Source organism: Pristis pectinata, chromosome 1 (assembly GCF_009764475.1).
Source record: "Pristis pectinata isolate sPriPec2 chromosome 1, sPriPec2.1.pri, whole genome shotgun sequence".
Classification (NCBI taxonomy): domain Eukaryota; kingdom Metazoa; phylum Chordata; class Chondrichthyes; order Rhinopristiformes; family Pristidae; genus Pristis; species Pristis pectinata.
Window position 1 is genome coordinate 5,780,888 of NC_067405.1, and position 15,823 is coordinate 5,796,710.

Consider the following 15,823-nt stretch of genomic DNA (forward strand, 5'->3'; position numbering starts at 1 on the left):
GTGGTCAGCATGGACCAGTTAGGCCGAAGGGTCTGCTTTTGCGCTGTATTACTCTATAACACCCTGACTAAGTCATAAAGGCATAGATAAGAGATTTGGAACATCCTCAAGTGCTTTACAGCTAGTGAAATAATTCCTCAGTGAAAGGACTGCTTTGCAACATCAGAGAAACAAATTATTACCAATCTACTTGTGAAGAGATAGTGCCTCATAGTGTTTAATCATTAAAGATATCATGTTGAATTAAAAGATATTGGAGGCAATTTTGTAAATATGTGGCTAAACTTTGGGATGGCATATAGATTAGATAAATTGGTAAATTGGATTATTTTTGTCACATGTGCCAAGGTACAGTGAAAAACTTTGTCTTGCATGCCATTCGTACATATCATTTCATCACATCAGTACCTTGAGGTAGTACAAGGGAAAAGCAATAACAGAATGCAGAATGAAGTGTTACAGTTACAGAGAAAGTTCAGTGCAAGCAGACAATAAGGTGCAAGGCCATGACGAGGTAGAGAAATAAAGGACTGCAGATGCTGGAATCTAGATGAAAAATACGATGATGCTGGAGGAACTCAGCAGGCCAGGCAGCATCCATGGAGAAAAGCAGGCGGTCAACGTTTCGGGTCAGGACCCTTCTTCAGGACTGAAGATAGGAAAAAGGGAAGCCCAATATATTGGAGAGAAAAGCAGAGCAGCGATAGGTGGACAAAAGAGAGGAGGCGGGGTGGGCACAAGGTGGTGATAGGTAGATTGAGGTAAGAGATAGTGATAGGCAGGTGCGAGGGAGGAGGGGAGAGCAGATCCACTGGGGGATGGGTCAAAGGTAAGGAGAGAGAGCAAAAAAATGGTTGCAAAAAAGAGGCTAGGGTAGCAGTGCATTTTTTCAAGTTTGTTCCATGACAAGTGAAAATTTACCAATGATCTTGAGGGTAACTGGTAAACTGATTACTTTGTTAAACTTACTACCACAGGAATTAGATGCATTTAAGAGCAAGCAAGATGAGTACATGAGAAAGGAATGGTGATGGATAAAGTGGAGTGGGAGGAACACAGGCATTGGCTTAGACTTTTTTTGCTGACAAAATCTACTTGCATAGAATAGAATTAATTTTAAGAGTTCAAGCATGTGCCCAACATGTTCTGCAAGTGGGTAAGGCTCCAACACCAGAAGCATGAGTTCGTGGCATGGATCTTATCATATCACATTGGGAAACTATCAGAACACAGACGTAGAACATAGAACATTACAGCACAGTGCAGGCCCTTCGGCCCACAATGTTGTGCTGACATTTTATCCTGCTCTGAGATATATCTAACCCTTCCCTCCCACATAGCCCCCCGTTTCTCTATCATTCGTATGATAAAAAGACAATGAAAAAAAGTGGCAGACTGAAGTTTGAAACAAAGATCTCATGAGTACTGGGAAAATCAGAGAAAAGACAGGTTATTTTGAGAGGAGAGACAAGAGACTGCAGATGCCAGAATCTGGAGAAAAAACAAACTGCTGGAAGAATTCAGTGGGTCAAGCACTGTGGAGGTAGAGGGATGGTGGATATTTCAGTCAAGACCCTGCATCAGGACTGAAGGCAAGAGGGGAAAGATTCAATAGGAATTTGAGGGCCAGTGTTTTTTAAACCAAGGGTGGTGTGTATGTGGAATGAGCTACCAGAGGGAGTGGTTGAGGCAGGTACAATACCAACTTTTAAAAGACTGTTGGACAGGTACATGGATTGGAAAGGTTTGGAAGGTTATAGTGTAGGCCAAAACACGGGCAAATAGGACTAGCTTGGATGGGGCACCTTGTTCGGCATGGACTAGTTGGGCCGAAGGGCCTGTTTCCTTGCTGTATAATTCTATGACTCTATATGAATCCATGACTGAGAGGGGAGATAGCCAGCATATAGGTCCTCCTCCCCCACCTGGCTCCATCTGTCCATCAACCCCCCCTTCCTCCCCGTCCCATCTGGTTCCACCTATCACATACCAGCCTCTGTCTCACTCCCTTCTCTCACTTGTTTATAATGGCTTTCTCCACCGTTAGCCCTGATGTGGGGTCTTCACCCAAAATATCGACCATTCCTTTGCCTCCACAGATGCTGCTTGGCCCACTGACTGCTTCCAGCAGTTTATTTTTTATAATTTGAGTCATTTCATCAGACCTAGTTTTAATAAAGGATTACTCTCTAAACAGTCTCTTTTCCCTTTAATTTGCTGTCTGACAATGTCTGTCCTGTATTATGCAGTATTTTAATAAGTAAGATTTCTTTATCAGTCACATGTACATCGAAACACACCGTGAAATGCATCTTTTGCGTAGAGTGTTCTGGGGGCAGCCCGCAAGTGTTGCTACACTTCCGGCGCCAACATTGCATGCCCACAACTTCCTAACTCGTACGTCTTTGGAATGTGGAAGGAAACCGGAGCACCCGGAGGAAACCCACGTAGTCACAGGGAAAACGTACAAACTCCTTACAGACAGCGACTGGAATTGAACCTGGGTCGCTGGCGCTGTAATCGCGTTATGCTAACTGCTACACTACCATGCCTGTATATCGACCCCAATTAACTATTGCAGCCCATTCTAGCATAGTTACTCACTAACCTCCTTATTAAGTATATTTCATGGTTTTGCATTTCTTCTAATTGTTTGCACTTCTGGGTGCTGCCTTTCCTCCAGGTGAATATCCCCATCCACATCCTTAATGGAGACTCTGCCCTGGTGACCTTCACAGGTATTGGGTATGACAAGCGCATCTTAGGCACCTGTGCTTCTTTCAATGATCCATCTTCATACTTTGGAGCCCCAGCTGTACAACGAGCACCCGTCCTTGGGCAGGTGAGACATATGTTGGATAGTGGTGGTGCAATGGTTAACTTGTCAGAGAAGTAATCTGGAGGCCTGGACTAACAATCTAAAAACCCTGGTTCAAATTCCATCTTGGCAACTGTGAAATTTACATTCAGATAATAATCTGAAATAGTTCTTTTAAAAAAAGAATGAAACTTGTTTTTAACAATCATGACCTCCTGGTTTTCTAATGCCTTTCAGAGGAAATTTGCCATCCTTACCCTACCTACTCTGGACTGTATTTGACTTCAAATCCAATGTGATTGACTTTCAAGTGCTCTCTAAGTGGTGTTCCAAGCTACTCAGCTGTACCACACTCTTTATATTGAACCATAAAAAGAATAACACGAGATGGACTATCTGACATTGAACTAGGCACCAAATTCAGACTCGGCAAAGTTGGTCAAAGTCAAGTTTATTGTCATATGCACAAGTGTATGTGTGCACAGGTGCAATGAAAAACTTACTTGCAGCAGCATCACAGGCACAAAGCATCAGATAAGCAATATTTGCAAGAAAAGACAAAGTAAATATAAGTTATACACAATTTTTACAAAAAAAACGAAGTCCTTTTTATTGCAAGGTGATCAAAGTGGTCATAGTGTTGTTAAACTGTAGTGATTAGGGTCATGCCGGTTGATTCAAGAACCAAATGATCAAAGGGAAGTAGCTGTTCCTGAACCTGGTGGTGTGGGACTTCAGGCTTCTGTACCTCCTGCCGCATGGTAGCTGCAAGAAGATGGCACGGCCCGGATGGTGGGGATCTTTGATGATGGATGTTGCCTTCTTGAGGCAGCGCCTCCTATAGATACTCCCGATGGTGGGAAGGGATGTGCCCGTGATGTATTGGGCTGAGCCCACTACTCTGTGCAGCTTCTTGCTTTCCTGCGCATTCGAGTTGCCATACCAGACCATGATGCACCCAGTCAGGATACTTTCAACAGTACATCTGTAGAAGTTTGTTGGTGTTTGATGACGTGCCAAACCTCCTTAACCTCCTAAGAAAGTAAGGATGCTGGCACACCTTCCTTACAATGTCTTCATAAACACTGTAGATAGTTGTCTAAGTTGCCAAAGCAATTCCTCGGGGCAGTGTTCTCTGTCCCACAATCAACAGTTGCTTCATTAATGACCTTCATTCTTGCAAAAGGTAAGATTTGAGGTTGTTTGCTGAGGATTGCACAATGTTCAATTGCAGTTCCTCAGCAAATGAAGCAGTACAAAGATTGGTTGTAAAACCATTCAATTTAACACATCTCAGTGGCCTTTTAACTCTTGATTGTACTTGATTGTAAAATTCTTCATATGAAATTGAAATCATTTTCAATGTTTTGATTGCTCCTCCACCATTGTAATCAAGAGATATTTTTTACATCTTGGAATTTCTTGTAGCTAATGTTCATGTCAGAAGAGCGGATTTCTTTTGGGAATATTCCTGTCTTCACCAAAAGTAGCCGCATCATCTTCCTGTACAACGTTTCTGAGACAGAAGTCATCACTTACAGTTGGCATTCGACATCAGTGCACGTCAGTGAGGTAAAAAGGTCTACCAAGAGCATAGGATGATCAGACAGTAAAATTGGGAATAGATTTAATTTGGTTTGGCTCTGTCTTTATTAAATTTAACGGATACATATGGAAAAAATCAACCTTTTCTACCTGAACAATGATATTTTATTTTTCTGCTAAGTGTTGTATCATATATTGGTGCAAGGTCCATGCAAGGGGACATAATGTTTTGTGGTACTTGCTGATAATCACCAGAGTAATTATGACATTTTAGCTTTTTCAATTTCAGTTTGAGCTTGGGATGACCCACTGCGAAATAGATCCTTACACTCCCATTCTAACCTCATCAATTGATCATGTCCAGTACTCCCTGGCCTCAGCAACCTTTCCCCACCATCATTCTCCCTCAAGCTAATATGAGAGTGAGAGATAGGGGTGAGGAGGTTGGCTAATGTTGTGCCCTTGTTTAAGAAGGGCAGCAAGAACAAGCCAGGGAACTACAGGCTGGTGAGCCTAACATCAGTGGTGGGAAAGTTACTGGAGGGGATTCTGAGAGACGGCATCTATCTGTGTTTGGAAATGCAAGGACTGATTAGGGATAAAGAAACAGGACTGCAGATGCTGGAATCTAGATGAAAAACACCATGATGCTGGAGGAACTCATCAGGCCAGGTAGCGTCCATGGAGAAAAGCAGGTGGTCAATGTTCTGGGTCAGGACCCTTCTTCAGGACTTTTAGGACTGATTAGGGATAGTCGGCATGGCTTTGTGTGTGGGAAATCGTGTCTCACCAATTTGATTTAGTCACTTGAAGAGGTGACCAAGAGGATTGGCAAGAACCAGGCAGTAGTAGTTGTCTGCCTAGACTTTAGCAAGGCCTTTGACAAGGTCCCACATGGTAAGCTGGACTTGGAAGGTAGTAACCAAAAGTGATTTGGTGGTAGGAGGCAGAGGGTGAAAGTGGAGAGTTGGTTTTCAGATTGAAGGCCTGTGATCAGTGGTGTGCCGCAGGGATTGGAGGTGGGTCCACTATTATTTGTCATATATATTAATGATTTGGATGAGAATGTGGGTGACATGATTAGTAAGTTTGCGGATAGCATTAACATTGGTGGCGTGGTAGACAGTGGAGAAGGCTGTATTACGAACCAGCAACAAAAGAAACACACTGAGTCATGATTCAGTGTTAAAAACTACTTTATTAATAACTACTTATGACAATAAGAAAAATAAAAATGTTAGAAGTAAAAATGTTAAACCTTGAACATTAACCCCAAAAACTAAACTCGTCGTGTGTGTGTGGCAAAGTCCCAAACTCCAAGTCCAGGAATGGTTCCTAAAGTTCAGTTCAGCAAGCCACAAGGTGAAACATGAGCAAAGGCTTCTTCAACAACCACCGTTGTCTGAAGATAAAACGTAGATGTAGAGAGAACATAGAGAGAGTGATTACGAAATCCAAATGTTCCACGATGGAACCCAAACGACACCTCAGTGTGTACTCGGTAGTGACTTCCTCACTCCGAAAAGCATCCAAATCGTGGCCATCCACACAAATACCTGTTTCCTTCTACAAGTCAGCAACAAAGTGAACTCCACCGGATTACTTCCAATTTCCATACGTGGATTGCAGTGACAGACACAGTTATTGTTTCTCATCTATCGATAGAGAAAACTAACAGGCTGGTGTCTCTCTCTCTTTTCTCTCTCTCTCTCCTCTGACTGACTTCTACTGACTTCTTCAACAACGTCATTACGTCCTTTATCTTCTGTTGACGTAAGCACGCCACACACACACACACACACACACACACACACACACACACACACACACACACACACACACACACACACACACACACACACACACACACACACACACACACACACCATGCTCTATCTTAAAGGAACATTCACCTAGTCCGTAACAGCTGTCTAAGATTACATCAGGATCTAGATCAATTGCGATAGTGGGCAAAGGAATGGCAGATAGAATGTAACTCAGACAAGTGCAAAGTGATGCATTTTAGGAAGTTAAACCAGGGCAGGGCACAGGCCTAGGGAGTGTTGTTAAACAGAGAGACCTTGGGATACAAGTACATAATTCCCTGAGATTGGTGACACAGGTAGACAGGGTAGTGAAGAAGGTGTATGACATGCTTGCCTTCATTGACTGAGACACTGAGCACAAAAGTTAGGACGTCATGTTACAGTTGTACAAAATGTTGGTTCGGCTGCACTGGGAATATTGTGTGCAGTTCTGGTCGCCACACCGTTGGAAAGATGTGAGTAAGCTAGAGAGGGTGCAGCAAAGATTCACAAGGATGTTGCTGGGACTGGGGGGCTTGAGGTATAAGGAGAGAAGAGACTGGACAGGCTGGGACTGTTTCTCCTGGTGTGGAGGAGGCTGAGGTGTGGCCTTCTACAGGTTTTTAAAACCATGAGTGTCACAGTCTTTTTCCGAGGGTACGGGAGTCTAAAACTAGAGAGCATAAGTTAAAGGTGAGAGGGGGGAGATTTATTAGAGATCTGAGGGGCAAGTTTTTCACACAGAGGGTTTTGGGTGTTTGGAACAAGCTGCCAGAGGAAGTGGGAGAAATGGATACAATTGCAACACTTAAAAGACATTTGGACAGTTGCAAGGATAGGAAAGGTTTAGAGGGATATGGGCCAAATGTATGCACATGGAATGAGCTCAATTAGGCAACTTGGTTGGCTTGGACAAGCTGTGCTGAAGGGCCCGGTTTCTGTGTTGTATAGCTTTTTTACTCTATTACTTTAATTGTACAACTGGCAGCATTGGAGTGAATTATGTTGTGACTGCACGGGCCCTACTAACTTGTTCCTGTTCTTTTAATAGGTATTGAGTATTGCTCCTGTCTCTGGACTGCTTCATCCTGGGGACAGCACACATTGTATTGTCACACTGAGGGCACATATAACTCCTTGCTTCTATGACCTGGATCTCATTTGTGAGGTAACATGTTTTGTTGTTTAACTTTTAGAGACTTAGGTCAGAGGGTGGCAAAGCAGGTGTATGTCTGGCCTTGCCTTTTTCAGAAATTGTTCTGGATCATCTCTGGAGCGCTGCTGGCTATTGCTGTGGGTTTGAATTTCTTTCCAGGGACAGCCATCCCAGTGCCAAACTGAGGGAGTGCCCCATTGTTGGGACTGCCGACTTCTAATTGAGTTAACAAACCAGTGGCCCACGGTCCTCTCAGGTAGACTGAAAAGATCCCAGGCTGTTGTATTAAAGAAGAGCAGGGGGAGTCCTCAACCAATACCACTTGAGAAACATGATATACTGTTATTACATCGCAAGTTGTGGCACTGCACTATACTCAAACGGCAACCATGTTTTCTAAATTACAGCAGTGCCTATACTCAATGATTTGTTGTCCACAAAGGGCTTTGGAACGTCCTGAGGTCATGAAAGGTGCAGTAAAATGCAAGTCTTTCTTGCTTTAAATGTGCTGGAAATGCTCAATGTACACAAGTAATTGCAAGGTTCCCCGGATCTCGCAGCTCTTCAACACCTCAGACCTGTATCTTGTCTTGAGACACTGCTGTAGTCAAAGTGGAGTTTATTGTCAGATGCACAAGTATATGTATGCACAGGTGCAATGAAAAACTTACTTGCAGCAGCATCACAGGCACATAACATCAGATACATAACATTCACAAGAAAAACAAATTATGATGATGTAGAATGAATTTGCAGTGTCAAGCCAATGCTTCTAATTGCTGGAGTGTGTCAGCTTCTAATTGCTGCCAAATTTGATAACTTGTTAAATCAGACCTGTGTGGGAATTCATAGATTTGTTACAGCACAGAAGGAGACTATTCATCCATCTGTTCACCCTCCTTTTCCCTGTGGACTTTAAATTATTTTCCTTGAAGTGCCTACTCGGCTTCTGTTTGAAAGCCCTGATTGACTCTGTTTTTACTTCCCTTAAAGGCAGCAAGTTCCAGATCACCACCACTCTAAAAACATTTTTCCTCACATTCCACCTGTATCTACTGGAAGAGTGGGATTAATTGGATAGGACTTTGAAAGAGCCAGTACAGATACATTGGACCGAATGGTGCCTTCCCATGGCTGTATTTTCCAGCATTAAGTGGGACATTGTTGGATCAGGGGTACTATTTTGGACAAAGTAGAAGAAACTTTGTGGGGGAAAAAAAGGACTGCAGATGCTGGAATTTAGATGACAAACACTATGATGCTGGAGGAACCCAGCAGGCCAGGCAGCATCCATGGAGAAAAGCAGGCGGTCAACATTTCGGGTCAGGACCCTTCTTCAACTTTGTGGGGAATGTGTGAGAAAGTACTGCTGACTCTGAGTGCCCAAAATGTTCCATTCACTTTTCTTAAACACATGTAAAATATTTTATAGCCAAATCTGGAATATTCTGAGAAAAATGCCATGGCGATAGATTATTAATTATATTACTTGAGTAGATTTTCCACTGCTCTTAGATCAGTCTGCTTCTGTGCAAACATTCAAAATCACTCTGGACTGTCAATAAATAAAATAATGTTAAGCTAATTTTTTAAAAAATAGGAAGACTAAAAGATATGATTCTAATTGGAATATCAGAACCGATATGAGAGCTAGGTGATCTATTTCTGTTCCTTTATACAAGAGTGCATCATGTTGTAAATCTGTCAGTTTGTAACTAACACAATCCTCTGCTAGGTTTATTCTAAGCGACAGGTAACACAGTACCAGAAGGAACTCCAGGAATGGGAAAAAGAAAAGGATCGGCAACAGGTCGAATTCACAATCACGGAACAGAGCCTACAGGAAAACCAAAACTTGACTTTCCAAAGACAGGTGCCTACAGACTCTCATTTGTACATTCAGTCTTATATAGGCTAGCCCAGTATTCATTGTCCATCCCCAATTGCCTGATGACCAGCCTTGGAAAAGTACAATTCATATGGTGAAGCTACACCCATTGGGCTGTTGGAATATGGAGTTCCAAGATTTTGACCAAGTGGTGTCAAAGTAATGCTGAAATATTTGTGTCAGGATGGTTTGTGACTTGGAGGGGAGCTTGCAGATGGTGGCGTTATTGTGCATCTGCACCCCTTAACCTTCTGGTGTAAAGATATCATGAATAAAGAAGGTGTTGTCAGAGAAGTCTTAGTGAGTTGTTGCATCTTGTAGCTGGTCCACTCTGCAGCTGCAGTGCACCTGAAAGTGAATGTTAAGGCTATGTTAGGCTTACCATCAAACTTGGATTGGGGATGGTGGGACAGACTGCCATGGGACTGGGTTCTACTGAGAACTAAATCAGATTGACAGATGACTTCTCAACAGCTTTTATCTCACATCTGGAACTAAATGAACTGAAATTTCCTTCAACTAAATATTGGAAAGACCATTATTTCATCCCAGTCATAAACCTGGTCCCCCCCCCATTCATTGATTCTGCTCTCTCCCTGGAAGCAATATGAGACTGAACCAGACTATTTACAATCCTGGTGTCAAATCTGACCACAGAGTAAGAATGAGAACTTGTATCTGAACCATCACTAAGATCTTTTGTTTCCTTTTCAGCCACATCATCTGACTCTGTTCCTGCTTCAGCTCCTCCACTGCTGAAACTCCTTGTTGTCACATCCCTCTGTCTTACATGGTTCAGAAGACTCCAAATAAGAATATTAGAAATAGGAGCAGGAAGTGGGCCATCTACCCTCAGTTCATTCATTAAGATCATGGATGATCCTGTGTCCTTCCAGCAGATTGTCTGTTGCTCATTGTGTTGCCCATAATTCCCTAATTCTCTCAGTTTCCAAATATTAATCGATCCCTGTCTTAAGTGTGCTTAATGCCTGAACAGTCACAACCCTTTGGGGTGGAGAATTCAAAATATTTACAATTCTCTGCAAAAGAAGTTTCTCCTCAGATGAGTCCTAAATATATTACTCATTATTCTGTGATAATATCTGCTATTTCATATGAGTAAATTGTATTTGTCTCAATGATATCACACTTCGTTCTTCTGAGGCCAGTGAGGGTAAGTCATCAGCCAGAGATCAGCTGCAAGCCACTGGAGACCCAGTAACTTCTGCAGCTTACCAGAGAGTTTGGGAGAAGATCTTTGGTGTTCCCAGGCATGACAATCCAAAGAACCATCCGTCCCCGGGATACAATTCATTGAAGAGCAGTTAGTTCACCAAGTATCAAGAACAACATTCTTTCTGCAGCCAACCCCACTGAAAAATAGTTAACCTTCCACTCCTACCTTTGCATGTTCCAGCAAGGAGGAAGGGCAAAGAAGGCAGGATAGTAGAACCTTGGATAACAAAAGAGGTTATGAACTTAGTCAAAAAGAAAAAGGAAGCGTGTGTAAGTTTTAGGAAGCTAAAATCAGACAGGGCCCTTGAGGAATTTAGAGATAGCAGGAAAGAGCTCAAGCAGGTAGTTAGGAAGGCCAAAAGGGGCCATGAAATGTCCTTGGCAAGTAGAACTATAGAGAATCCCAAGGCATTTTATACTTAGATTAAAAAAAAGGATGACTAAGGAAAGGGCAGGACCACTCAAGGATAAAGGAGGAAATTTATGCTTGGATACAGCAGACTATAGATCAGTCTAATGCAAGCAAGTGTGAGGTTTCAAGAGTCTAATGTAAAGGGAAAGTATACAGTTCATGGCAGGACCCTAAACAGCATTGATGTACGGAGGGATTTTGGGGTCCAAGTCCATAGCTCACTGAAAGTGGCCACGCAAGTAGATGGGTGATAAAGAAGGCGTATGGCACGCTTGCCTTCATTGGTTGGGGCATTAAGTATAAGAGTCAAGAAGTCATGTTGCAGCTGTATAAAACTTTGGTTAGGATGTTTTTGGAGTATTGTGTGCAATTCTGGTCACCCCATTACAGAGGAAGGATGTGGAGGCTTTGGAAAGGGGCAGGAGAGGGTTACCAGGACACTGCCTGGATTAAAGGGTATTAGCAGTCAGGGGAGGTTGGGCAGACTTGGGTTGTTTTCTCTGGAGTGGTGGAGGCTGAGGGGAGACCTGACGAGTTTATGAGATTACGAGAGGCATAGATAGGGTAGACAGCCAGGGTAAAAATGTAAAGTACTAGAGGATATACATTTAAGGTGAGAGGGGGAAAGTTTAAAGGAAATAAGCGGGGCAAGTTTTTTTACACAGGGGGTAGTGGGTGTCGGGAATGGGCTGTGAGGGGTGGTGGTGGAGGCAGATACAATAGTGGCATTTAAGAGGCTGTTAGATAGACACATAAATATGCAGGGAATGGAGGGATGTGGATCATGTGCAGGTTGAAGAGATTGAGTTCATTTTGGTATCGTGTTTGGCGCAGACATTGTGGGCCGAAGGGCCTGTTCCTGTGCTGTGCTGTGCTGCTCTATGTTTACTGTGTACTAATTGGCTGCTCTGTTCCTATATGTAGCTGTGGTGGCTGTTCTTAAAATTAATTAATTAATTTTTAACATCTTGGTGAGATATGGAGGTATATGAATACAGTTTCCTTCTTTCACCTGGAATAGAATTCATAAGAAATATTTCCTCATGATTTTTACAAAACTGTTTTGAGCAGAAACATTTTTGATGGAGGGAGTTCAAAGTGGGACAGGAGTCTCACTGAAAATAAAAAAGTTGTGGCTTAAACCCAACATAAATCTCAGCTGATACTGCACTGCAGTGTTGGAAGTGCTACACTGCGAAGGTGCCATCTTTAAGATGAAATATTAAAACAAGGTTCAGGGAAGCCTATCAGGTGGATATTAATATCCCATGGAATAATTTGAACAAACTGGGTAATTAACCCTGGTCTCCTGATAAATATTTTTTTTCCTTATTCAACATTTCTGAAATAGATTATGTAATTGCAGCAATTATTTAAAATAATGGGAACTTTGAAATAATGAGACTTTTCCAAATGTGCCAAGTCATTTTCATTCATTTTTGTTTTCTGAAAGTGTTGCAGAGATCTTCAAGGAACTTGTTCTCGGAAGATGCGCAAGGATACAGATGCAAAGATTATGAAGTACAAGGTGAGAAACCAGGACTGAGGTACAGCCTGGAATAATGGAAGTAAAAGCAAAGGAGTATGTGACAAGGAAAAGTTAATTTGGTACTGGTATTGGTTTATTATTGTCACATACTGAGGTACAGTGAAAAACTTGTCTTGCATACTGATCGTACAGGTCAATTCATTACAGTGCAGTTACATTGAGTTAGTACAGAGTGCATTGAGGTAGTACAAGTAAAAACAATAACAGTACAGAGTAAAGTCTCACAGCTACAGAGAAAGTGCAGTGCAATAAGGTGCAAGGTCACAACAAGGTAGATCGTGAGGTCATAGTCCATCTCATCATATAAGGGAACCATTCAATAGTCTTATCACAGTGGGGTAAAAGCTGTCCTTAAACCTGGTGGTATGTGCTCTCAGGCTCCTGTATCTTCTGCCTGATGGGAGAGGAGAGAATAGAGAATAACCTGGGTGGGTGGGGTCTTTGATTAGGCTGGCTGCTTCACCAAGGCAGTGAGAGGTAAAGACAGAGTCCCAGGAGGGAGGCTAGTGTCCGTGACGCGCTGGGCTGTGTTCACAACTCTCTGCAGTTTCTTGCGATCCTGGGCAGAGCAGTTGCCGTACCAAGCCGTGATGCTTCCAGATAGGATGCTTTCTATGGTGCATTGATAAAAGTTGGTGAGTGTCAAAGGGGACATATGGAATTTCTTTAGCCTCCTGAGGAAGTAGAGGTGCTGGTGAGCTTTCGTGGCCGTGCCATCTATGTGATTTGACCAGGACAGGCTATTGGTAATGTTCACTCCAAGGAACGTGAAGCTCTTAACCCTCTCGACCTCAGCACCATTGATGTAGACAAGTGCATGTACACCACCCCCTTTCCTGAAGTCAATGACCAGCTCTTTTGTATTGCTGCCTATTCTCACTGATTAAAGGTTCAGTATCACTTAATTAGATATGGTTTTATTGACTAAATGGCCATTTAAATGATCTGATAAGCAATTTTCATTTATCATTTTGTGTGAGGTACATATGAAGATAGAAATTAGGAGCAGGAGGAGGTGACGCCCCCTAAGCTCCATTCAGTAAGACCATGGTTGATCTGATTGTAACCTCAGCTCTGCATGCCTACCTATACCGGTAATCCTTCACTCCGGTTTTATTAAGAATCTATCTAACTTTATCTAAAAAATATATTCAAAGATGCTGTTTCCAGTACCCTTTGAGGAAGGCAGCTCAAAAGACGTTCCTAAGAAAACGATCTATTCAATATAGGCAGTGGGGATCTGGAGATGAACGTAGCCTAGACAGATGTTGTGTCAGTCTCTTCTGCCTGAAGATCTTGTGTAAAATAGATTTTAATTTTAATTTCAGTTCCCCTCTCTAACAAAGGGACAACCTACCAGGGGAAAGTCACAGTGACCAGGTCTCTGGCACTGAGTCTATTCTGTGGCACAGAAGGGAAGGAGGGAGAAGAGGACTGCGGTAGTGATAGGGGATTCATTGATTAGGGGAACAGTTAGGAGATTCTGTGGACGAGAACGTGACTCCCGGATGGGATGTTGCCTCCGGGGTGCCAGGGTCAGAGGCGTCTCGGATTGAGTCCACAGCATTCTTAAGGGGGAAAGGGAGCAGCCAAAAATCGTGGTACGCATTGGTACCAACGACATACAACGAAAAGGGATGAGGTCCTGAAAGGGGAATATAGGGAGAAACAAAGGACCGCAGATGCTGGAATCTGGATGAGAAGGGTCCTGACTCAAAACATTGACCGCCTGCTTTTCTCCATGGATGCTGTCTGGCCTGCTGAGTTCCTCCAGCATCATCGAGTTAGGATGGAAGCTAAAAAGCAGGACCTCAAGGGTGGTAATCTCTTGATTGCTGCCTGTGCCACGAATAGGAAGATATGCCAGATGAAGTCGTGGCTAAAGAATTGGTGCAGGGGACAGGGTTTCAGATTTGTGGATCACTGGGATTTCTTCTGGGGCAGGTATGACCTGTACAGAAGTGACGGGTTACACCTGACCTCAAGAGGGACCAATGTCCTTGCGGGCAGGGTTGCTCGAGCTGTTGGGGAGGTTGGCAGGGGGATGGGAACCAGAGTGTTAGGTCAGATGATGGAGCAGTTGGTATAAAGGTAGATGCATTATGCAGAGAGACTGTGAGGAAGGATAGACAGTGGATAGGTCACAAACGCAGTCAGTTGGATGGGTTGAAAGGACTTTATTCTTAATACTTCTAGCATTAAAGTAAGGGTGATGAACTCAGACCGTGGATCAGTACATGGAATTACGATGTTGAGGCCATTACAGAGACTTGGCTGTTTCAAGGGCAGGATTTGCTTGATGTTCCGGGGTTTAGGTGTCTCAAAAGGGACAGGGGAGGAGGTAAAAGGGGTGGGGGGGGGAGTGGCTTTGCTGATCAGGGACCATATCACAGCTGCAGAAAGGGAGAACGTCATGGAGGGATCATCTACTGAGTCAGTGTGGGTGGAAGTTAGAAACAGGAAGGGAATGATCACTCTATTGAGAGTATTCTATAAGCCCCCCATTTGCTACCAGGACACTGAGGAGCAGATAAATAGGCAGATCTTGGAAAGGTGCAAAAATAACAGGGTTGTTGTCGTGGGAGACTTCAATTTCCTAATGTTGATTGGCACCTCCTTAGTGCAAAAGGTTTAGATGGGGCAGAATTTGTTAGGTGTGTCCAGGAAGGATTCCTGACACAGTATATGGACAGGCCGACTAGAGGAGAGGCCATTTTGGATCTAGTACTGGGCAATGAACCTGGTCAGGTGACAGACCTCTCGGTGGGTGAGCATTTCAGAGATAGTGACCAGAACTCCCTGACCTTTAGCATAACCATGGACAGGGATAGGAGCAGACGATACAGGAAAGTTTTTAATTGGGGGAGGACTAATTATGATGGTATTAGGTAGGACCTTGGGAGCTTAAATTGGGAACAGATGTTCTCAGGGAATTGCAAAAATGAAATATGGAGGCTGCCTAGGGAACACTTGCATGGGGTTTTGGATAGGTTTGTCCCACTGAAACAGGGAAAGGATAGTAGGGTAAAGGAACCATGGTTGACAAGAGGTAAAAGAGGCTGTTCGGGTGCTGGGCAGCGGTTTTTTGATTATTGCACCGAAGTAGGGGATGAAAAGTTTTAAGAGGAAGATGGAAGCATACTTAAGGTTTAGGAAGCAAAAATCAGGCAAGGCTCTTGAGAATTATAATGTAGCCAGGAAGGAGCTTAAGGAGGGTCTTAGGAGAGCTAGAAGGGGACATGGGAAGGCCTTGGTGAGTAGGATTAAGGAAAACTCCAAGGTGTTCCACATGTACGTGAAGAACAGGAGGATGAGTCAGGGTAGGACTGCTCAGGGATAAAGGGGGAAACATGTGCCTGGAGGCGGAGGAGGTAGGGGAGGTCTCCGAATGAATACTTTGCTTCAGTGTTCACT

At 43.3% G+C, this 15,823-nt stretch overlaps 1 protein-coding gene across 1 annotated transcript in view; it reads left to right on the forward strand.

Moving 5' to 3' along the window:
* The window catches only part of cfap65 (cilia and flagella associated protein 65), a 154,146-nt gene that overhangs the window by 110,560 nt on the left and 27,763 nt on the right, over positions 1-15,823 (forward strand). Inside the window, exons 23-27 of the mRNA XM_052025041.1 lie at positions 2,684-2,842; positions 4,247-4,390; positions 7,220-7,336; positions 9,060-9,197; positions 12,314-12,388. Coding sequence (XP_051881001.1) covers positions 2,684-2,842; positions 4,247-4,390; positions 7,220-7,336; positions 9,060-9,197; positions 12,314-12,388 — 633 coding nt within the window. The remainder of the gene's footprint in view (positions 1-2,683; positions 2,843-4,246; positions 4,391-7,219; positions 7,337-9,059; positions 9,198-12,313; positions 12,389-15,823) is intronic.